At 40.0% G+C, this 25,495-nt stretch overlaps 1 protein-coding gene across 1 annotated transcript; it reads left to right on the top strand.

The window, feature by feature from the left end:
- The first annotated feature begins 1,656 nt into the window (after positions 1-1,656).
- On the top strand, positions 1,657-24,678 carry XG (Xg glycoprotein (Xg blood group)). Its single transcript, XM_048081136.2, has 9 exons — positions 1,657-2,061; positions 12,768-12,809; positions 13,242-13,298; positions 17,032-17,067; positions 19,519-19,584; positions 20,461-20,517; positions 21,187-21,225; positions 21,511-21,630; positions 22,936-24,678. Exons 1-9 carry the CDS (start codon positions 2,001-2,003, stop codon positions 22,950-22,952), a joined length of 495 nt encoding a protein of 164 aa, XP_047937093.2. The 5' UTR covers positions 1,657-2,000; the 3' UTR covers positions 22,953-24,678.
- Positions 24,679-25,495: the final 817 nt, after the last annotated feature.

The following is a 25,495-nucleotide window of genomic DNA, read 5'->3' as shown; positions in this document are numbered from 1 at the left end:
ACTGACTCCAATGTCAGGTCCGCTCCTTCAACTCACAGTTCCTTGTGCCTTCATTGTATTGTTTTTATTTAGCTACAGAGATTAGCAGGTGGCTTCAGAAGAGCTAGAAGTGAGCTCAACATCTTCAAATCTAATAATCTTCAGTATCCCAAAGGAGGTATCCCAAAGAACTAGTATCAGCAGACAGATGAGATAAGGTGTTTTGGAAGACTTCGCTTACAAGAGCAACTGTTTTGAAAAAGCTTCTGAACGTCTGTGAGGTGCTTGGACTTGTCTGGAACTAGTGCATAGCCTTGCTAACATTTCTGTTCCCTTCAGGCAAATTCATCACTGATACGAAGATTAGCACGTGTGCCTGCTTTTGTTATCCTGGAAAAAAATAAGCAGTAGGCCTATGGGATTGCTAGTGTCATGATCTGATCCTTGTTTTAAGTGGCTGATAAAGTCCTTTCTTTAACCTAAATGTCTTTAATTCTTCTGAGATTGAGCAATTGGCCCTGACCAGGAGAACAATACATAAATTGATACATAAATTAAAAATGGTTAAGCCACATGATACTGGCTAGTCCTGTATAAACCGTTCTGCTTGTTTGAATTTATGGGGGAAAAAGGCACAAACCTGATTAGCTTGAACATCAAGCTTCTTGAAGATCCAATATCACTGGGTTTTATCAGTCCAATTTATGTTGTATCATCTGTTTTTTTGTAGGTAACATAAAAGCATGAAGTCAGAGCAAACTCTGTATTGTGTGTTCTAGGTAACTCCGCAGAAATGCACTTGGGGCCAGCCTCTGCTCCCCATCAGATGGGATCATCCAACAATACCAAGTGCATACAGATCTGCCATTAATGGTAGCGACGTCCTGCGTGTATTTGCTGCCCTAGTCAAAGCAGTGCTGACAAAAATGTCTGCAGCCTACATCCCAGCAAAAGGGTACACGCACCAGTGTCCTGATTGGTGCCGGGTGCCAGAGGGATGGTGGCAATCCAGTTCAGCAGGCAAATGAACTGGCATACATTTGCTACAGAAAGACTATGACAAAACTGTGTCTTAATATATGTGATTAACTGTGATTTTAATATATGTTAATGGACGTATACACAATTTCTTTTTCCAAAGCTTTTTGTTCTCGTGGTCAGACTGTGGCATAGCACAGTTCGAGGTCACTCTCCATGCAGGATATGCATGGATATTTTGCATTTAAAATATATATTTAGATCAATGGAAAAAACAAAAACAAACAAAAAAACATGACAGATAATATGTACCTTGTGAATAAAAGCATCTACCTTGGAGCTGAGCATGCTTCAGGTCAGCAGGCTGACATCACATGTTAAGTTTGTAATCTAATTTTTTTAGTAGTTGTTGTTGTGCCTCTGCAGACAGTTCCCAAGTCCCACAGAGCAGATTCCTGGCCTCCCCGTCCCTACCTCGGCAGCGCTGGTTAGCGATTTGGGCTCTGACGGGACTTCAGCAGCAGGTACCGCTCAGCCAAAATCTGAGCAGGGAACCAGCACTTTGGAGACAGAGTGTATCTGAGAGGCTGTTCAGGCACCCTCCAGAGCAGGCCTGCCTCCTCTCCCAGGTAATTTTAGCGCCTATGGCACCACACCCCACTTGGAAGGCGAGGATGTCAAACAGGTTGGCTTTCCCTCAGGGGAGCGGGTGGAGTAAGCGCGCGCTGGCTCCCTTCTCACTGGCTCCCCTGCTCTCCGCCTTCGCCGCCTGGGCGATAAATACGTTTCTTAGTGGGCAGGTGGCACCTACGGTGCTGCACGTGGCTTTGCCATAGTGGGGCCGTCTGCTTCTGTTACCTGTCCTGCACCAGACTCGGTTTTTGGGGACGTCTCTCTGTTCCACAGTGCTTGAGTGGGATGGTGAGTGACCTAGTTGGACAGAGCCCCTGATTAAAAGCGTCCCCTCAAAGCTTTGCACTGCCAACGTCTATCGTCATTGCCTGGAAAAAAATCGGTGCAATCAGAGCGCTGCATAGACGACCATGGGGAAATTCAGAAGAATCCTTCTCTTGTGCCTTGGCTTTCTTCTAGTCCACGTAAGAGGTAAGTGACCTTTGCCTTGACTTATTTCTAGGGTGTGGTTATTAAAAATGAAAAACAAAACAACAACAGAAAGCTAAACCCCAGCCCCTCAACAACTACACTTGTTTATTTAGAAATAATCACTAGGATTGTTGCTTTTGTTTCATGAGAAGCGTTCGAGAATATTTAGGTAAGTACTTCTGCAGTTTCTACGGCAATCATTTTTGATGATCTATGATCACGCTGATTGGAGTTTGTTTATTATAATTCCTTATTTTCTATAGTGTTGTTCTCCTAAAATTACCAATAAGCTTGAACTCGAGAATATACTTTTTCTAATGGAAGCTGTAAAATGTTTCCAGAAAGGTCCATAGCCAAACGCTTACTTCATGTTTTTAGAGCTTTCCTTGGTTGTTGATATTTCGCAATATATTAGGTATATTGTAAAAACAAATGCTGCTGCAGTTTAAGATGTTCAGGCTTTAATACTGGTATTGTTTTATTAACCTTAACCAACATATTCTTGAATATATAAAATCCAGACACAGGCATGCATATTTCTTTATATGCAGGAGTAATGCAGAACTGAATACATTTTGTACATGTATTTTGAAGAATGAATAGCAGTTGGGGAAAATGTAATCCATTTGTATTAAGTGTTTGTTTTGAATTCTAAAGTAATTTTCTTTTAGCAAAACATTCTGTAAAAATTCATTTTGATATCAAAACAAACAGGATTGTCCTTGTGTGCACCTGCCATGTAGCATACTAGTAACATTTCCTTTGTCATATACAAGTACTAATGCAAATACTTTTAGAACAGCGTTTGACTGCAGGAAGAAGCCAATCATTAACCACTAGTTATAAAGTAGATGCTGCTGCTCTTTCTCTTACCAGTCTGGTTGTAAACGGAGTCCCTGGGAGATCTTGCAATGATGAGCAGTGGGAAGAACCTTGCCTTTAATTAGAAATGGTTCCTGTAAATGTCCCTGAAAACACGGTGAATACTTTGATCATAAAATTCAGTGGTTGCTTCCATATACTTATTTTTATTTTTATTTTTTTTAATGAGGAATTACTTGGAGGTCTTCTGCAAGTAATGTGTCACAGAAACATCAGAGCAGCAGGACAGTGATGGCCTGCCCCACAGTGTGTTGTGAACAGTGATGATTCACACTGTCTCTCATTACTGGCATGCAGTCTTTCTTGTTATGGAGAGGTCTCATGCTGAATATTTCTGCTTAAATAATCTGAGCATGTGCAAGTCAATTTCCATATACTGCATCACATTAATTACAGGCACAGTCAGGCTAACCGTTCTTACTTTACACATGTGCTAATTTAGAGACAGTTCAGGCCCTGCTTTGGGGGAGAAGTCATTGCTACAAGCTGCTGAGGGCTTTGGGCACAGTATCAAGCCTGTGGAAACTATTTCATCCACTTTTGAAAAGCAAAATGAATTATTTTAAGTCTATTGCTACAGCCACTGAATTTTATCATCAAAGTTTTTACCATGTTCCATGGACATTTACAGGAAACACCTCTCAGTCCTAGTCAGGACATCATATGAGGAAAAGCTTGGGCATGCCAGTGAAAAGCTGGTCTAAGTCCTTATGGTCGGAAAGTCTATGGCATGATTCACCCAAATGGGTGCATATACGTGAAGCCTGCACTCTGATCTAAGCTGTAAACCATTTGTGGGAGCTGCTAGAAACTGCCGTGCCACTATGGCCAGGCCAGATCGTATCACTCCCCTTACGATCCAGAGTTTCCTTTTTGTCAGACTGTATTCAGGTAGTTGGCTGGACTGGCTTGATGCAGAAACATGGCATAACCAGGGACCACAGTGCTCAAGAAAAGTGAGACCTGATACAGTTCAGAAACTTGCATGCTTACTGTGATCTTCCATGCTTTTACTCAAGCGCTTTTGTCTTTTATTATTTTCAAGCTTAGGCAAGTTACATGAGTTCTCCCACAAAAGTACAGCTGCAACAGCTAATTGCCTGAGTTGCTTTTAGCCCAACCCAAATGCAAGAAACTTCACTGAAGCTCACACTGATGTCACAGGTCAATGACTATGGTTCAACTGACCTGTGGTAATTCAGCTTCAGCTGTGTTTACACGTCCCACTTAGAGCATGGAAAGACACAGCTTGAGACCTAGTCCCCCAGTGTCCCCCAGTAAGTGAGGCTGTGGACCTCTTTGAGATATATTGAATGTCCCATTTGGGCAATACACTTCCGTTTTCACCATGTGTGTACATGTCAGGGAGAGGCAGTCTGACCTGAGGTCTACATCCTGCATGAAGCTGGGACTCTTGCTCAGACTTGACCGCTCAGAAATGCTCCTCGGGTTCCCACTATAGGTACAATCCACGTATCTATGTTCTTTAAGACCAACTTATAGGTCACGTCGTTAGTTAGTAATAAAGACAGCGCAAAGGTTGATGATGTTTAAGACAAGTTAAGTTTGCTCCATCGGATATTGTGTGCTATGTAGGTAAAGGGAACAGCGTTTATTGTTAGCCAATAAACAATGTACCACTGTCCTGCTAAGGTTTACTAAGATCTTTGACTCAAAACTAATTGTGATAATTATACAAGCACTTTGCAGGGAGAAAATTACAGACCTGTTTGGATTTCAGGCACTATATGACTTAGTTTTATGAATAATGTAGTTTTCACTGGAGTTAAAAGAAAGAAGGGGAGAGATGCAAAGCCCAGTCCTATTTATCTTCTTCTATTCCATCAAGCTCCTGTCCTGACCATCACTGTGTGAGGTCCCTGTGTACGTGCAGAGGTGCTCATGGTATCACAGGGATATACCAAACAATGAATTCCCTAGTTGCTGAGTACCAAAACTATTTCACTCCCAATAGCAGAGCTGCTATCCTCTGTAGGCATGTCAGCACTGCCATCCCAGGGTGTGACTGCAGTTTGATAGATAGCATACCTGAAGTGTTTGAAACACTAATATCAGCAGAGCTGTCGCAATGCCAAAGCTCAGGAAAAGCTAACAACCACGGTGTTTACTCAGATTCTCTAGTTCACTTTTCAAAACACTGCTGCCACTTTGCAAGCCTGATAGAAGTGCCCAAACTGCCTGTTTTCAGGCTGTATTTTTCCCTCATTTGCAATGGCAACTGCCGATCCTTTTCAATCCCACTGAGGGCAATAAATTATTAAATGTCATAATTCTTTCAGGATCAAAAATCAGTAAAAGTACGCCTCCAGATTGTTTTGATCTTCGCTTTTAACTCTAGAATCTTCCTTCTTTTCCATGTGGGGGCTAAAATCCATGTTTGTTAATGGAAAATACTATCTAAAATCTGCTCTGTAGTACAGTATCTCATGAAGCCAGATAGGTCATCCCAGCTGAAAGTGAGATAGGCCATCCCAATTGAAAGAAGTAACTTGAATGAGCTGTGAAAATATAATGATCCAACTTCCGCTGTGTATGCTTTGTTTGACATCAATGGATTTTGGAATTCCTGAGGAATCTATAAAAAAATCTGGAGCAACAATGCTCCAGATTAAATGAAAACAACAGCCAGAGTATGCACTAAGATTAGCAGACAAAATAAAGCAAAGTCCCTTCTTGTGTCCAAGGTCTTTCAGCAGTGGAGGAACCAGGCATACACTCCTCACACAGCCCTGAGTTAGCAGCCACAACCCGCCCCCTCCTCCTCGGATCACAATCTATGTTGCGGCAAAACTGCAACTGCTCCTTGCAGGTTGGCATCTGCAAGAGGCAGAAATTGAGATACGAGTCAGATATTTCCATTCACAAAGATTTTACAGAGCAGCTTGTTCCCTGAGCATGGTGTTATCAAAGAGAAGGCTGCCCCTTCTCTTCTAAATCCAGCCCAGGTTTGCGGAGTGTTCTGCACGCCGGGAGTCTTGGCCTCTGTTCCCTCTGAGGGCTCTGCTGCCAGATCCTCTCCCAATTTCCCTGCTTTGAAGTTCAGGTGCCAACTAATGCCCCATCTCTCTTTGCCCAGGGTCATTCACAGAGGCTTCTCTGTGCATTCCAGTGGCTCCTTCATCCCTGTGAAGGGATTTTAATTGTTTCTCTCGTTTAGTCCAAATGAGAGGAGGGGTGGCTCTTGAGACTCAGCAGACATGTTGTTGCTGGACAGACCTGCTTGCTGACCTCCAGCAACTCTTTTCAGCCCTGTTGTTTTAAAGAAAACACATTGTTAATGGCATGAAATAGAGAGGTTGTAGGCCTAACGTCTTTGCTGTCTTGCATCTTGAAAGCACAAGCAGAGAATGCGTATGAGACACCCTGGCCACCCACTTTGACTTGGCGGTGTTACTAACCCCCTGGGACCCATATGCAGATGGCATACTGTGACTTCAGGAACACAGGGTTAGCTACACAATAGAATTTCTAAAAAAAAAAAATAAAAAAATTTTGTTTGTTGTCAGTTATGGAATAACACTACCAAGATTTGTGCCGCCCTTCCAGCCTGATGACGAGCTAAAGGTAGTACACGAACTCTAGTACTGCCCTGGTGATGGAGGTGGGATGAGAAGGCACTCTGCGAGCAACAGAAGAAACAAGGCCTGGCGTCTCCCTGACTTCCTGCATTATCTTCAGCATCCCCTGTTGTCTCTAAACTACCACCGAGGGAATGTGAGGATTAGCCAGTGGGTGCTCAGACAGTGCCTTGTCACCCTGAGAGCCAAACACAGCAGTTGCTTGTGCCGCACCACAGCATCTCAGTAGGAACCCGCATACAGGCCTCTCTCTGGGACCACCTCCCTGAGCAGCTCTCACGAAATGTGACTGTGGTTAACACTCGAAACAAATGGCTGAAATGGGACGGCAGCTTCATGAACGACGCATGTACAGCAAGATGCTTTGGCTGAACAGCCCACGCCATGACATAGGCTCCACTTCCCCGTGACACAAGGCTGAAAATCTCAGTTTCCATGTTCTGCTTCCATAAGATGCAGAGGCATATAGTGCTGCTTCATTAGAGATACCAAATCTTTTGCTCTGCCAGTAATTTTACAGGACAAACCAGGTTCTTCTGCACTCACTCTGAAGCAAAATACAGAAAATTATATATGTATTAGATTTTTTGTATGCGGGCTGCATCACATCATAAAGAACAGTAGCTACCTTTGAACAGCTGCTATTTGTCCATGGCAAAGTAAACACTATAAAAATAGAAGTTATTCTTTAGTGTTTGATGAGACCATGCTGCCCAGACCTAAAGGAGTACTTCCAGACTTGCTTTATTAATATATCTTATTTGCTGGTAATTATTTAAATGTGTTTTTGTATGAATAAGTGAGAGAGACTTTTAATTTCCCTTGAATTCAAAACATAAACAGAAGTGGCCTAGCAAAACACATGAAACCAATAATCAGGTCCATATGTTGTGGTCTATAGACTGGAACTTGGATCTAAATTACAGATTTTAAAGCACGCTCATTTTCCGCCACGCCATCAAGGGGCTGAAATGGCAATCATTGTTTATGGAATGAAAGGGCCGTGGTGGAAAAGAAAAGCTACAGTAACCTCATCAGGAAATATGGATCATGAGAGTACTACATCAAAGAAACAGTACTCACTCACTGAGATTTCGTCCGAAGTGTCCACTCTGGGGCGTAAACCTTTACATTCTTCCACAACTTTTCTTATATGAGTAATTTCCTTTAAACAAACCTAATTACTTCCTGAGTAAAGTTGGACCAGTAAACGGGGATGTTCTGAACCACAGACTTGGGAGAATACATACTATTTTCTCATTACAGGGAAAATAAGTGTCATGATTGTATAATAATCAGAAATGATCCATACAAGGAATAACTTACCATTTCTGCTAAACAGAACATAAGTCCCATGAGTGAGTTAGGTAACATATTGTTCCTCTTCAGATATTTTTTTCTCACTTGTGAGTCATTCATTTCTTCCTCAGTCTCTGCCAGCATCATAATCTTTTAAGCTCATTGTATTTGCAGAACAATTCTTATTTAATTATGTTGAAGAAACCTTTTTTTTTTCTCCTTGTTTTCACATAATGTTAAATCAACTTATTTTCTCTTTCTAGCTAGCTCATGTGACTATTTTTTTTTTGCTTTCTAGTTTATTTGTAACACAGTTAATCTTATCCCACTCATGACTGCTATCGATGCACTGAAAGCCCATTAAGTTAATCATCTCAATGAGAAAAAGAATTTATCTAACATATACATGCACATTAAAGATGTATGCCCGTAAGATGTATATGCACATATTAACACATTTTCTCATGTATCTAAGATTCATTTTAATTACTAGGCTATATGTATTAAATGCCTGATAAGTTCATTTCATTTGACCTATAACCTGACTGTCATTTAACAATATTTAAGCTGTCTTGGTTCAATGTGTGTCATTTTAATGGCCATGAGCTTTGTTCATATGGATGCAATGCAGGACTGAGCCTACTTACTGAGTTTCAGAATTGCAGATTGATGCCATGGTAGGGTTTTGACAGAAAAATTTTGACTACAGTCATAGTGACTGACAGGTAACATCGACCTGCAAGAACCTGGCCTTGTTCTGTGTATAGTCTCCTCAGTCTGTGGGAACTCTGACTCTTGAAATCAATCAGTTACACAGCTAAAGGGCAATGGATCTCTTTAATATTTAGGTTATAAATTCAATCATAGGCAAAAGATGCTGCTGTCTGGAATTTAGTTACTTGGATCACACTTTCAGAAAGCTCATATGGGCAAAAGTTAATTAATATTAAGTGTGTGTCTGCCTGAGGACATGATTTTGCAAGGAAGTGACTGCCTTGGTGGGCTAAGGTGACCTGAGCTCCATGTTGCTTTAGCAAGATGTGCCTTATATTCAAGGGAACTTAGTAAGAGCTGCCTTGCTATCTCTGTGGCAAAGAGCAATCATAACACCCTCTAGAGCAGAGCAAGTGGACTGACAGTGATTTTATATCACCAGCCTTCCACACATTGTACTAAAAAGATTAACAGAAAGTATGGGCACTGGTGAAAGCAAGTGTCCTGCCTGAAAGAATTATGCCTGTAAAAATAAATGTAGTAACTCCGCAGTTTGAGTGATAGTGTTTTGACGCTTGGCTTTATGGAGTCCATTCTCGCCTGCGTGGCTGTCACAGGGAAATCTAGTGGTAGCAATTTAAGCCAGGTCTACACTTGAAACTTCTGCTGGCACAGCTCCATATGTTTGGTGGAGATGAGGGAATTACATTCCAAATAAGCCTGAAACTGCCAGCAAAAGTCCTGCTGTTAGTATAGTTCATTGTGTTTGAGCAGCTCATATAAACATCATTAAAACATCTCCTTTCTCGATACAAATTGTATATCCATCTGGAAGTTTTGCTTTCTTAGCTTAGCATTTCCTCATTTGCAGATAAAGACTGTTCTGTGGTGTCAAGCAGGAGTGTATAAGCATTTTCTAAAATAATACGTCAAGAATAATTGTGGACCACCCAACAAAAAACAATATTACAATAATTTTATTTCTCAGTACAAACAGGGATACTCCCAGAAGAAAGGCTAGAAATGATGCCAAGAAATAGCATATTAGCCCAAAGCAGTAATAACAGAGATAATTCTGAGACAGCACATCCTGCATAACTAATTTTTTTCATAACTTCATCCGTGTTAAAAATAATATATATATATAAATTTATATGTATATATAAATCCAAAGGAATAAAAATGATTTCTCTCTACTGAAATTTCTTTCATTTTCATCAGTAAATTTCCAGCTGTTTCTATCATGGAAGCTGGTCCAGAAAGGCGATTTTTATAGGTGAAAGTCAAATTTCTTTTGGCCTGTTTGTTCTGTGAAGAAGCTTGTCTAATTAATTTCTGATGCCATTTATCTTCAGAGTTCCCTGAAGTGACTGCAGTTCCTATTGAGCTAAATATTGTCTGAGTCTCTAATGTGTGTTTGTTTTTAGATCCACCATTTTGTGGATGAAATCTGGGCTGTTCAGCTATTTAACCATCTGTTATCCTCCAAAATTAGATTCTTAAAATGTCTAGGTGCAGCCTCAGAAATGGTAATGAGCACTTAAAATTCTGCTCCACAAAATTTTTCTCCTTGCGGCCATTTCATGTTATTATCAGAGGAAGTCAGGATGGAAGTCCAAGCAATCTTTTCAGTTTATTGGAACATCATTTACTATGCTACACAGATGTCCACATACTGCCCATCTGTCAAGGCTTATATTTACACAGCCAGAGAGACTTCAGTGTAGATTCCTTTCTTACTCCCAGTCATTCTGTGTTAGTGTCTGTTTCTTTTTATTATTTGATTTATCATCAGAAATAATTAAAAAATCAACCTGAATAATTTCTGCAGGAGATTCTCAGGCTTCTTTTCTTCTCTTCTTAAAATTCTGTCAGTCTTCTATTTCTTCCTTGCCATCTCAAAACAACACCTCTGGTCTTTTCCCACCTTTTTGGAGCACACATACAACAGAACAGGGAAACCTAGTTTTTCTCCAGGAGAAGGGCAGATGCCAGTAATCGTTTCAGTCTGCTGTTTTGCTTTGGTTCTCATGCAGTTGAAAGCATTTGCATCATCTTGTCTTCATTCCACCATCCCTTTTGATTTGAGACCTCCATTCTTTAGTTTTCTTTCCTTCTCCTAACTTCAAAGAAATATTATACCCAGAAGCTTCCCATAGTCGTCGTTCAGAAGATGATTTTGTCAAGTTCTCCTTACAGCATTAGGACCTCAGTAGCTGCTTTCTGTAGCCTTAGTTCCTGCGTGTCAGGACCTGTAACAAAGGAGCTGGTGTGGCCAACAGCTCTTTGGGCTTCCAAAACTATTTCTGATGACTCACTCTGATGAGAAGTGGCATTCCCGTGCAGCAGGGCTCAGATCAGACAGCCTCCTTCAGCTCTCAGGACGCTGATTATGAGTGAAGATTTGTCCAGAGGGTAAAATCAAAGGACACTCAGACTGAACTCTTATTGCTGGCACTAAAAAAAATGCTTCATAAAAAAAAAAAACAAACACCATAATTTGAACATGTGGGTCTTAAGAGCAGGATGCACTAGGGATGGCAGGACTGCGGTGAGGTGGCTGGGCTGAGGTCGAGCATGGACGTCAGCCTGTGTGCAGGGCCTGCCCCTCGGCCTGCAGGTCCCATGGCAGGGGCAGGGCAGTGGCAGGGCTGTGACAGCCCACGGGCAGGCCCAGGGCCAGCAAGGGGTGGTTGTGCCTCAGGACCCTGTCAGGGAATGTTGTCTGAGGAAGCCACTTGGTATATTTATGCATTTAATTGATTCATATAAAAATAAGAACCTGTCAGAGCATTAGGGTGTTATCCGTTTGAGGACCTGGCCGGCTAGGTTGGCTGAGAGGCCAGGGCAGGGGAAAGGGACACTCCACAACCGGGTCAAGCGAAAAGACAGAAAATGGTACCCTAATAACATTAGTGGGATAGCCTTATGCTGTTATCTGCTTTTCCTTTTCAAACATGGGTTTGCCATGCTCTTTTATAGAGATGGTTTTGCTTCAGAGGCCACTCGCTATTTAGCATTCCAGCCTCATTTTATCTCTTTCATCAGACAGTAGCTATAATTAAGTTCACAAACTTACGTTAAAATCCTCACGGGAATCAAAGTGGTTTCACCTTATACTCAGAGTGCTGCTTTCTATTTGAGGATCACACGGTGTTTTATCACTGATAATTAATCTTTCCAGGAGCTCTTTGACACAGACAAGAGCTGTTACTGAACAGCGGTAATTAATGTGGGGAACGCCACGCAGCCTGCCAGCACCCGCAGAGCAGCGACCGACACCGAGCGCTGCTGCTCCGGGGCGGCTGTGACAGCCTCCATCTGCTCCTCAGTTTCCCTGCTTGAACAACGACACTTTTCTTGCTGTGAGGCATTCGAGACCTACCGAGAAAAACACTTCAGTTGAAGGCTAGGTACTAAGCCTTTCAGGCAGGCTAATAAACAGACGCAGATCAAGAGACTTGCTTGACAGACACGTAAAGCACACCTGCTTAGGAAAGCCATGGCGCATGGTGGCTTTCCATGGACTCATGCATGCTGAGCTTTGATTTGGCATGCAAACCCAGGAATGATGGAGTTTCAGTCCACATGAGGACTAACAGATACTTCCTCTACAAAGAGGTGAGTCACGAAGGCTGTGTATTAAAAGGACAGTGGCAGACTGTAGAGAGTGGAATGGAAATCTCGGATGAATACCTGTTTGCTCAGTCCAAAGTTGTATGCTCTGCTTTATATATGTTAAATATTTTCCAGTTTTATTTACCTGCTAACTTTGAAGGGCAGGATACTCATCATTTTCCTGCTGTGACATTTCATGACATCATTGTCACCTAAGACAGAACGTGAAGGATTCTTTTCTCCCTTTTCCTATTTTTCTGAGGTACAGTGGAAACTAAATTAGGTAAACACATCTTTATATATTAGTGCTGGCACATGTTACAGGAAAAAAAAAAGTTGGTTCAGGTGACAAGCAATCTCAAGGCAGGCATGCCAGGAAAGCTGATCTCTAAAACTGAGCTTCAGAGCTTCACAGCTCTGGCTGAGCGTGGTCATTCAGGGCTGCCTGGGGCAGGGACAGCGGCTGACAGCTTGCTCTACGCCAGCTCCTGTTTGGATGGATTTTCCTTTTGCTTCTGAGTGGGGTTCTGGCTTTGTCCAGAGCTATCAGCGGTCTTGGATGCCTGCCTGCTGATGTTCTCTGCTTCCTTCTAGGTCAACGTGACTTTGACTTAGCTGATGCTCTTGATCACCCGGGTAGGTAAATCTGCTATCCTTATTTTCCTATGGCATTTAGATCTAATAACAAATCTTAAGTCTGTTAGTCTGTTCTCTTTTTGTTGAGAACTGGAAGATGAAGTAGCTAGTACTTAAGTTAAAAGTCTACAGGTCAGGATAATGCTAGGTTTTTAATTTACATACAACTGGAAAATGCTGTGGTGTTTGGTTTTTTTTCTGTTTGGTTTTGTTTGTTTGTTTGTTTTAAACAAATCAATGTTTTTGCCATTAAATTAAATTTTTCTTTGAAACAAAAAGATCATGGCTTGGAAATATATTCCTTCCTTTTTAGTTTCTGCCATGATGCATAAAAATTTATGATCTCTCTAGATTTGCAGATACTTTTTTTTTTGGATAAGTTGAACAATTTTAAGATTTTCTTGTTTTTTGGTATGTCACTGGGTCCCACAGATGACATAATTACCAGGAAGCCAACAGTGATCAGAAGACCAACACGGCCTCTGCTGAGTGAGTAATACAGACAATGAACATGTCATAACTGATTTCCAATATGTAGAAATTGTCTCCCATGATATTTTTGATTATATTTGCTAATACGCCATAGCTGGGATCATTTGTGTGAATACTAGCTGTCTTCTGTATATAAAGTAAGTACTTTGTTTGACAGTTACCAATTACATGTCTTTACTACTTCCAGTAAGGCTTTAAAGCATGATTGGCCACAGATAGCCTTTTATTTCCTGAAGATCCTCAATACTTTTCCAGCCTGGATTGACATTCCTGGGGAGTATAAAAAAGGGTAACTGTAGCTAAAAATGGGTAACTGTTCTTCTACTTCTTTGCATTACCTCTTCTTTTAGCAAAAGTATTCCTAATGCTTAATAACAGACTTGACTATTATCTTGTATTGATTGCTACAATGACTGTGTCAGAAAGAAAGGAAACTGGTAAAAGCAGAGAGGACTGAAAGGTTTTAGCTGTAATTTTGAGGATGAAAAATTACGACTTTCAATGAATACCTGTTGCTGTTGAAAAACCCCAACCCCAAACAACAATAAAACCACATGCATATTTATGACAGCACATTTTGCGACAACATAGACATTTTACACCTAAACTACACTGAAGGAAATTTATGACTATCAAGCAAAATGCTTGAATCAGGAAATGCTGGGTAACATTAACCCACACAACAACCTTCAATCTTTTCTTGGATAAATATTCATTAAGTTTTAGATACTTGAAAGTAGTTACATGTTCCACATGATGTTGGTTCACTCTTCGAACAAAGGGGGCAGTGTGTTGTGAATGTGATAGCTACTGAATCTTGCAATGGTTGCATTCTTCCTTCCCACTTGCTTTTGCAAAGAAAATCTTTGTTTGACCTAGGCTAGTAGTATCTGTTGCAATGTACTGTGAAGCCACTGTCCTCTACTTCACTAGCTGTTCTGGCTTCCTTTAAAGTCAGTGGGGAGAGATCATCAAGTCTAGGAACAGTTCGCGTAATCCTAAATGTGGATTAGTTGTCATCCTAATATAGACATTTAAAGTAGGTTACTTGAAGACCTGGAAGACTCTTTCCTCAGAGTTTCCTTAAAGGTAACATATGGAAGCCAAGTCAGAAGTCAATATCTATGGTGATACTGCCCCAGTCAGGTGAGAGAAATTGAATTTTTAAGGACTCCTAAATCTGTTAGAGAGGCAGCAGTGGGATGATTGCCCTACCTGAATCAGCTTTGCTAATTATTGGGAATGAAGAACTCCATATTTTCCAGACCATTTTGGAATCTCTCCCAGCACTAAAGAGAATTTCAGGGAGTTTAAAAGCAATTAAAACTAGTAAGAAAAAAGTGCTAAAGTAAATTACTGGATTTGGAAACGTGCACAGAAATGATACAGAAGTATGTCCTAACATCTGCCTGATGTTTCATCTTAACTTCAGGGTTTTCTTTGTGTCTCGTTCAGCCAGTATCATTGAGAAGTGAGTGTGGCTGAGATGACAATTTTGGTAGAGTGTGGTACAGGCCATGTCCTCTGCACATCGCTTCCCAGACAAGAACCTCTGTCTGAGTAGAAGCACTCCTGTGGGTAGTCCCCAACCAGTGTAACAAAATTCAGTAGAAGGGAAAGGTGAAGTGTGTTTTTAAAATCTCTACATACGTTGATTTTAGCCATTCACGCTCATCCTGCTATTAATTTGATTGTCATACACTCAAACCCGCATACTCGGGAGCACCAAGATGTGTGTACTCCAGTAGTCTGGTGAGCATCATGTGCAATGTGGGACAAGGTACACCAGCTACTGAGCCCTTATCCTGTCTCTGTGGTTCTTCTCAATAAGAAATGCCAAGCTAGTTTATGGGCAGATCTTTCATACCCTGCAGGAGTCACCAGCTATTATGGAAAGGTCCTTTGCTTCATAATATTGCTTCCTTCAGACTCCCTGAACCTTAGGCTGGGTTGCTGTCCACTGTCTGCTTTTGCTTGTTTGAGGTATACAGACTATGTCTCTAGTCTGCTTTTTGGGTGGGCTAACAGGAAAAGTAATGGTATGGCTGATAAGCTGCAACCTTTGGCTTTAGAGTGCCCTTCTGCTTTTCTCCTGCTGACAAGTTATCTCTGCTGTGGCCTTATGGGAGCTCAGGCTTGCTGGTTTTCACAGAAACAACGCATTCCTCAATTTTACTGCAGGGAATGGTGACTTTTATAGTCTGTTCTTTTAACCCTTTGTTCTGCTGTTTCTTCTTGTGCTTACAGACACACGTTTCCATTCGTCCTTCATTCATGCCAGCCTCAGCATTTCTCTAACAAATCTCCGCATGAAGGCTCCTAAGTGGAACACTGCATTTTACCTGAATTCTTAATCTTGATAATAAATGGAATCCAATTTGCAATTTATTGCTTCTTACAGTATTAACCTTTTACACATAAAGGTATTTTTGAAATGCAACTCTGCTGGCCAGACCCAGACAGAATTAACACCTGGTTTGACAAGAAGAAACCTATTCATGTAGCAAGAATTTGATTATTTTCCTTCCAAATTTCCTGGTGACATCAAAGCATTTCAGAGAAGTTACACAAATGTTCTATATATATATTTATATATAATGAGACTAGACACTGTTCAAAAGCAGCTTCCTTCTCCCTCTGGATGGAAAGAACACATGAAGGCAGACCTGTGCATCATGATGCATTATAAAGAAAAAAGTATATATTTATAATATATATATACGTGTGGCAATAAGCATCATTATGAAAATCTAGGTAGATTTTGCTTTTTCTTCTGATTTTTTTTCTATCACTCCACATTAACTAGGAGCAAGAGAGGGACAGTAATGTATTTCTGCCTATAAGTCAGTGACCTTTGAGAGCTCACTGTCATTTCCAAACATACCCTAAAATATCACCCACATACTCATATCCACACCGGAACATTGGAAATGGAATTCCTCTTGTTTGTGCACCTTATGCAGCTCATTGACAAATTGTTTATTTAATGGAAAATTCCATTCCAGGCACTGTGAGACACATGCACAGTGCTGGGGAATGGCAACAGCCTGTGATTCACTGCATAACGTGCCTATGCAGACATTTAAGAACATTCTAAAACTTTTATAGTTCAGCCAAAGAAAAACAGATTGTCGCTCAACCTTAGACAGGTGCATATGATCACTTGAAGCACAATTTTTTTCTTTCACCGTGACCCTTACATAAATTAGTTAATTCAATTCTCTCTCCCTAAGTAGGTTTATTACTTCCCAGGATTTGTTCTTGAAATAGGTATTCAGATTTTGCAATGCAACAAATTACACCCAAGCCAAGCATGCACATACAAGTTTCAACTACAGACATAGATGTTAATAAATTTTTTTAATATAAAATAAAATAACCAGATACATTTTAATATTTTAATATAACTGATTTTATTTATGTATCTTGCACATGTACTAAAGACGTACTGATCTTGATTCCATTATAAGATTTTTTTACGAAGGAATAAATCCTTTGTATTTTGAGTGGAAAGTATGATATAATTTGTCTATTATTTTGTGGGCAAATATTAAGCTCTGTAAAGTTTTTCAAGAAAAGTGGAATATCTTATTTGAATTTGTGGGTATGACCTGAAAAACAGTTCCTTGTCAAAAATTGTTTTACATTTTCTGTTAAAAGCTAACATTTCACTTCCCTCAAGAACAGTGTATTACTGACTTCTCTACATCTTCTTCCCTTTCATTTTCAGACAATGATCTGCATTTAGGAGATGCTTTTGGTGGAGGTGAGTACTTTCTTTTCTCAGATATGTGTGTTTTTGGTTTTTTTTTTACTCTTTTTCTGAAGTCTGCCTAATTTGTACAAAAAGAGTGGGGACAGTAGGATGGGCTGTGTCCAACTGCCAGCTATAGGAGCTTGCATGCTGTTCAGTCTGTATGGACAGAAGTCAGCTGTGCTTCACATCACCATGCCAGCCCACCATGGCTGTGGCTAAGGAGTGGCCATACTGCCCAGTCAGCCACAAGGGACCAGGGTGGCAGCCTCTGGTGGAAGGTTGAAGACAGCAGATAATGCCAGTAGTTCCTTCAGCTTCCAGAAGGGAATCCGCTGAAGTTTAGAAATCCGAGGTAACAGTGGGGAGAGAGCTGTGAGCTTGTTTTAGCTCTGCTGACCACAAATCAGAAGTGCAGGAAGGAGTGGTTTAGAGATAAGCACTGATGGATGTATGACAGTGTAGGCTTGAGGCAGTCAAGCTGTTGTAACCTGCTGTAACTTCCAGGTATTTCTATAACATCCAAACCTCATACAGGCAGTATTGACAATACTGTATTGAGCTGTGTAAATATATCACATCCAAGACATTGGAAATTTCTGCACCACATTTTACTTGGTGTGTTTGGAGGTGTATTAAGGACGTGAAGTACTCTAGAAAGGTTCTTGCACACTGAAATAACCTACAGTGCAAGTAGTTTTAAATCAAGGCATAAAATTCCACTTGAATCAAGGCTACACAAAAGAAAATAATATTTCCTAGCCCATATCACAGAGCCTCTGAATTATGACTCCTATTGCAGCTGTCTGTTTTAGTCATATTTCAGTCTTAGAGGATCATACCTTTTACATTGTTCCTTCCCACTTCCAGATTCTCCTCTGACATTTTGTACCTCTGCTGAATGACGCGTTAGTCTGCATTTTATAGAGCGGAATCTAATTTTTTTGATAAGTCCCCTTTTTATGCTGTTACTTCTTCCTGCTCATAGTAATTGTTCCATTCCTGCAAGTTTTTACTGACTATTTTTATGAGAGGATTGTTTTAGTATGTTGATTAAATTATTAATGAATGACTTAAGCATCTTCAGTAATAGCCATCCTCCCATTCCCTTGATTCCCTTTAGTCCATTTTCAGTTCATGTTTTTAACTGATATTCATACGTGGTATAATGAGATTAATATATGTACCTCTATCAATAGCTGTGGTGACATTATTTTCTTAGCAGCTATGACATAGAATATGTCTAATATCTAATAGCTACTAATATCTTGTGCTTAAGGAAGACTGAATAACTGCAGCATCATAATAGAACGAATAATGGGATTGACAGTTTTCCACTTTGGTGTTGAGTCTTAGGTCGGTACACATGGTTCTAGAACAGGATAAGTCTCTTCTTCTATTAAATAGAATTAATTAGGCAAAGTCTGATTCATAAAAGCTTTAAGAATGTGCCTAGAATCTATTGGCTGCAGTAGGCTAAATTCATGCTGAAAGCTGAGCATATCTCTAAATAATTTTCTGAATCAGAACATAAAAGTTACAAGCAGAAGTATTATGTTTAGCATCTAGACAAGAAGAAAACGTGATAAAAGTGCATCTGCTATGCATTGTAGGTGAAAGAAAGATTTAAGGAGAGGGAGGGAAAATATTATTTATTTCCGTGACCTAGCTTTGGTTTACCAGATGTAAATTTGCTGCCTATGTGAGCAGTTAAATAAGCTACTGACCTGGCTGGAAAAGGGACAGCAAGAGGGGGCCCATGCTGTGTATGCAAAGGAACAGCCCTGGGCATCCTACTTGGGTCAGGCCTCGCTGCTCCAGCTCTTTGTGTGCAATTTGGAAACTGCTACTGCTAATCAAATCCCTCTCTGTCCAGCGCACCTCTTCCCATTACTTTGGCAGGAATTAAGACTAAATGCCAGCACAAAGTCCTAAGGAACAAAGCTGAAATCTGAGTACATTTTGCACTGTTTAAGAGTAGAAAATTCATCATGTATTTGTTGAATTCATCATATTTTAGATGAACTAATGTAATGTAATGTTCTTAGTAATACCTGCTGAGGGCACAGAGATAACCTGTTGCCTCCTGCCCAGCCCAGAACAAAAGCTGCTCTCTTGGCTATGTGTAGCTGCGCCGCTGACACCTACAGTAGCATACTGTTCTTTCCAGCTGTCAGCACTGATTAACGTTAGGACATGTCAGAAATACATGAAATATTTTCATTGGACATTTTTTGAGTTCTTCTCTTGTTTCAGTTTTGAAAAATTTCCTTTCTGTTTTCTAATTAGATTTAGTAGCTACTTACTGTTGATAGAGGGCTTGCGACTTTTTAACTAGTGACAAGGTTCTTTTCTAAATTCGCCAGAGGACAAATGAGCAATAGGTACAAAATCCCAGGTTATTACACTCTTCATTTACAGCTGTCAGTTCTGCTTGTCCAACCATCTATTTACTATCAATAGGTGACATCCCAAGACAACCTTTATACCCACCTCTTCCACCACGACCAGGAAGCCACAGTAATTCTGGTAAGAATAATTTCTCCTAAGAAAATCTACCACTGAGCTGTTTGGAGCAGATATGTTGAATAGTTTACTTTCTTATTCTTTCTTTATACATAATTTTTATCATCCCTTACATCTATTTTCCTTTTTTATCACTGCTCCTGACCCAGTGTTTGGAAAGACTTCCTGAGATTTTGTGATGGCACCATAAAGCTTTTCTGCCTACCCCAAATGTAGGATGTTGACTCCTAAATGGCAGGAGACTAATACTTCTCTTGTTTGTCCTTTCATTATGAATATGTACACACTGAACCATGCTAAGGTTCAACTGACATCTATCGACATGGAGTGCATAACCCTATGTACAAATCCATGCTGAGATATGGATGTGAGATGGCTCTGGGGCATACAACAGGTGGGACTGGGGAGATGGATTTAACCCTATATTGCTTTGAATGTAGTCCCAGACACTCTCTAAATACAGTGGAAGTGGTACATCAATCCTAGCTACTACCATGTACCCCATATTTGCTTCTGGTATGATTGTGGTGGTGAGCTGTGGACGTGCCCTTCCCGGGTCTTGCCTAGAAGGGACCCACTGACTTCCCGCTGCAGGAGCTGCTGGGATTTGAGTCCAAACTCTGGGTTCCTAAATACAGCACTTATTTACAAACGTGCATGTCTTCATGCTCAGAACGGGTAGCCAAAAACAGTTTTCATTATCCAGCTTCTGGGTGAATGTGAACAGGTGACTATTTGTGCAAGGCACCTGGCCCACTGCCATGTAGCTGGTGGGATTTCAAAGGTCCCTCACCTTTCCCTAGAACAGTAGAAAAGAGCTGAAGGGGTTACCACTGTTCCGATATTTTTCCAACAGAAATCCTAATTTTTGTCTTGCAGGAGGTTTTAATGACTTAGATCTCGTCGACGGGAAGCCCTTACCACCGCACATAGCAGGTAGTATTTATTTGCCAATTCTCCTTGCAGTTTTTTCCTAATATTTACAATTAAGAGCTGGATGGTTTTGCTTTAGCAGGAATCTGTTTGTCACCAACAGTGTAGCACAAGACTCTGCTATTTTTATTTAGATTAGCCACCTTTCTCCACAAACCACAGCTTTGAGCATGAAGCTCTAGATCTTTTGAAACAAATCCCTAAATGCCTTACAGGGCTAAGCCAGCACCTTGCAAGATTAATCCCTTCAAATTCGGCTTGGATAGTCCCAAAGCAAGGGGCTTCTGCTGAGAACTGAAAGTAAATGCATCACGTCTATATCTTGACATAAATCATTTGATTGTCTGGCAGTAGAGGATAATGAGAGTACAGTACTGGCCTTCTATTTCCTTTAAATCAGCCTGATGTAGACAGCTAAGGATTACCCTTTCTTTTTTTTTATATTCTTCAGATAATATTCTTCTTCAGAAATGAAGTGGCTGGAGGAGGGGAGGTTAATCCTCCTACCAACACCAGTGCGAGTCAGGATTAGAATCAGAGCTCCTCTCTCACAGAGTCCCACTCTAGCTTCCCAATTTCACGCTGTATGAAATCACACTTTGCTGAGTATATACTTTGTTCTCAAAACATGATGAAAGGCATTTCTTGATGAAACTTCACCCTCTATTCCAGGAGAAGAAGAGCATCATTTCAATCACGGTGGAAACACAGGTATAGTAAATAATGTATTCTACAATCTGTTCCAGTTCACCATGAAAAGTAAGAAAATGTTAGCCTTATATAAGTAGTATATATACTAAATGATCTGTATGACACTGTTTTCACACTAGCTGTCATGTAACATAATTTCCAGTCTTCTGTTTAATTCTACTTAATAGATTTCCAGTGTTTCACCAAACAATTCTCAAAGTTTTGCAAAAACAGATCTTAGCAGGGAATATGCTTAAGTGATACTATTTCAGTGCCTCTGATTTTTTTTTCTCTCGTTTTCTATAGATTCAGGATTAATAGCTGGAGTTACCTCTCCTATAATTTCTGCTTTTGTGATATTAGTTGTTGGATCAATAGCTGCCTACACAGCTTACAAGAACAACAAACTTTGTTTCAAACCACGTGGTAAGACAAAATTGTTTTCCCACTTTCCGGGTTCATTTAGCACTGAAGTAGATGGGAATTTTACAAATAAATAAAAAAAAAAAAAAAAATCAGTCAGAGCAGAGATAGGTCAATGATGAGGACATTTGAAAGTCTACACAATCTCAGTGGTCTCTAAGAGATATTGATAATTAATATGGCTCATCAAGGACAAGCATAGGAAGCCATAGCATGCTGAAAGGACTAAAAGGAATTGTGAAACGTGAAGTCTTTGCAGTCACAGAGGTGACTGAGTGTTGTGGCCCTGAGCCCACAGACCAGCCTCAGTCACCCAGATCAGCCTCAGCTGGGACATCACCATACCTCCTCTGGCCAGGGCCCCCATTTCAGCTCAGACCTGGGTTTCCTGTCCTGTCCTGGTCTACATCTGCACCGTGCCTGCCCCAGCCCTGGTCCTGGATTGCTGTTGGGTTTCTCAGCTTGGCCTTGGGCTTGGCTGGTTGCTTTGTCTCCCCCTGAGGATCAGTGGATTGCACATAGGACCTGTTTGTCATCACCACCCCGCTCTGCTTGCCTCTACTATGTGCAGTGTGGTGGCACCCCGCTGGTCAGGCTGTGGCCCAGGCTGCCCTGTGAACGTCCTTTTTGGGAACAGCCCCACTTAGCTGCAATACAGGTCAATTTAAACTTCTAATTTTAGTTCTCTTTTCCATAATGGGACTAACAGCTAAGACATATTTATCACACGATAAAAAGTCCACCAGATTTTTAGGACATGAATGAAATGCAGGATGTGCACAGACAAGTTCCATAGGCATTTCTGGCAGATCCAGTATCTCCCTGGTGCTTCAGAAAGCCTCATCCAGAAGAGGTTTGCTAGACTGAGGGCTGCTAGAGATGCCACGGGGAGCTGTGGAGGGGCCGGGTGCTCCCTGGACAGTGTTACACAGAGGATATTCACCTGGATCCATGGGGGACATCCTCAGCCACAGCAAGGCCTGGGGATGCCCTGAGGGTGGCTGGTCAGGGCCATTGAGGCCTGTTCGTGCCCTGAGGGTCCTGTCATTTTTTTTCCTCTGTTTCTGTAGCTGGGGTGTAACTGAGGCATGATGAGGCAATCAGTGACCCACCTGACCTCTGAAAAGGGGAGTGAAATGGAGGAAAGGGAAAGGCTGCCCATACTTCTCTAGGGGTACAAGGTTCCCCCCTGATGTCTCAAAAGGATGGGGGCAAAAAGAGCATGGAAAGCAGCTGATGTAGAACTGGCATAGCATATCCGAAGGAGAAATGATGAGGAGAAATGAATGAATCTTCATTTTTTTTTAGGTGGGGCTACAGTGTAAGCTGCAGAAATGAAAACTGTCTGCTGATGACAGATTCCTTCGGTTGGCGACATTCAGCCCACAGATCTGACTTTTTTTTTCTGTTTTATAATTCTGACAAAAATATCTTCCTCTGATGAGCGTTTTGTTAAGACATTGCAATACTGTTCTCTTTGACCTGATGTTACTCTTACACCTTGAGCTTTACATCATCAAAGATGTACTTAAAATGTCCAGGAATAGTATTGCACTATCTGATGTGTATTCATAAATGCTGGATAAGTATTTTGATTCAGAAGTTATTTTAAATAACACAGATATGAAGTATACGAGCTTAAAATTTAATTTAAAGGTTTTGGCTTTGAACATCTGAGTCATGAACATTTTTTTTTCTAAATTAGCCAAAATACTTAATCTTTCTGATAGAACAGAAATGAGGAAATTGCCATTTCCATTCATACATTTTGGATTTCTTCAGCATATTTCTGTATTGTCTGTGTAATGTTTAAGGAAAACTTAAAGTAGTATAAAGGATTAAGAATTTTAACGCCTTTATTTTGTATCTTATGTCTGAATTCTTGCAAAGTAGAAAGAGCTATAGATGGAAAATTCATTCTTAATTTTGAAATACGTCATGAAAAGAAAAATACATTGATGAACCACTGTTTAAAATAACAAAAATGATAGGAAAACAAGTTGATTTTATTTATTTATTTATTATTGAAACGGTACTTAGCTCTTCTCAGGAACTAGAATCTGCCATAAATTATGTTTATCGTTTATCTGCCTGCTCTAGGAGCCTATGAAGAAAATCTGGCTTTTTGTTTTTTACTTTTTTTTTTTTTTTAAGAACCATATTATTAATAATTTCTGTAAAGGAACACTATATTCAAAGGTTTTGGAATCATTTAGAACCAGCCTGTGTCACTTTGTCCTATAAAATCTAAGTCACGCCAACTTTTAAATTTCATACATATCCTTTAGCAGAGATGTGGTTGATACTTACAATTTCAGTAGCAATGCTGTTTCATCTTTTCCCCTTCGTTCCTGATCAGCCTGACTGTGTTAGCAAACATTCTTATGTAGACAAAGACTATCAACAAAAACTAACACTTTTCCAGTTTCTCTGTCTTCATGTAGCTAACTGGATCAAAATACTAGCAAATGAATGAAAAGTAGACGAAAAGCTGGCAAAACTAGTAGTTTACTGACATAATTCTACAGTACAGGTATTTTAGCTAGCTTAAAAGCGTAGAGGAAATCCATGTGTTTTGTCTTCATCTTATACATGAAGGATGCTTTTTCTTACTAAAATTGCATGTAGATTGCATAAACATGATTTTGTGTTTGTTAAATTGTTGAGAGAAAGATGTCATCTGAAAAAGTACACTTTTTGTAAAATAAAATACTATTTTGTCTACATTATACTTGAAATTGTTATGTTGCTGAGGAGGTTACCAAAATCTTTATTTTGATCCTAAAAGTAAGAAATTATAATGTACATCAGTTTAAATACGGAAACACCTTGACAACACATGAAGGAATGAGTAATTCTGTGGCTATCACTTTCAACTTATGAATGGTAACATACTTTAATATGGTTTTCAAGTACACATGCTATTTCTTTAAAAATACAAATTTTCCACGTTAATATTTATTAAAAAAATGATGTATGTTTTTCCAGGTAGACATAAAGTTTTGATTAACGAAATGTTAAAACATTTTGTACTTTCGATGTTAGCTGCTTGTTAACAAAAAAAATATGTATTTTCCTTCTTTCTCTTGAACATTTTCAATAAACACATACAGTGTTTTACCCAAGATGATGTGCGGTTTGTTTGTTTTGCTTGTTACTTTATGGATTATATGCTGGCTGATACCTTTTATATCCAAGGTGATCTGTGACCTACTGAAGACTTTAGGGGGAAAAAAAGAAACAGCTTAAGAATCTTTTTTTTTTTTTTTTTTCAGGATCAGTGTCCATAGAAGGATTTATAGGCATTATTAAGGGCATACCAATTTTTGCTTTTGAAATATTGTTACAAGTGATTTAAATTTATTCATTGTATTTGTAAACCAATTTCTTACTCAGTAGAAGTTGTTTTTGTTATTATTAGTGAAAAAGCAGATTTTATTATGGAGAATTTGAGCAAACACCATGAACTTGAATTAGACAAAACCCTGACCAAATGTTCACCTTCTGACGCATTTTGGTCTAATGACAGCAACATGCCACCAATATACTGGTGTGCAGGCACAATTTTCAGTACTAACTTTCCTCTTAACTAGCGTAATTATTCCATCAGTTTGGTATTTATGTAGGGAAGCTCTAACATATTTAAATCTCAAGGGAAAGGAAGGAATATAAACTAGTTGTTAGACCATCAGAGTTCTAGCTTGTATTATTGGCTCTGCCAGTTTAAGTCTAGCATATGCTATAAAAAGTGTTGCTGGTACCCCAGCAAAACAGAAAAACATCTGGGTGTAAACATGGCTTAAATTACCAATAAGTTGCTTTTGTTGATTATAAAGTCCCCTAATTGAAATAAATCTGCCAATAAAGG

This window comes from Anser cygnoides, chromosome 1 (assembly GCF_040182565.1).
Source record: "Anser cygnoides isolate HZ-2024a breed goose chromosome 1, Taihu_goose_T2T_genome, whole genome shotgun sequence".
In the NCBI taxonomy this organism is placed as follows: domain Eukaryota; kingdom Metazoa; phylum Chordata; class Aves; order Anseriformes; family Anatidae; genus Anser; species Anser cygnoides.
The sequence above is the reverse complement of the archived record's forward strand: the minus strand, read 5'-3'. Positions and strand labels throughout refer to the sequence as shown.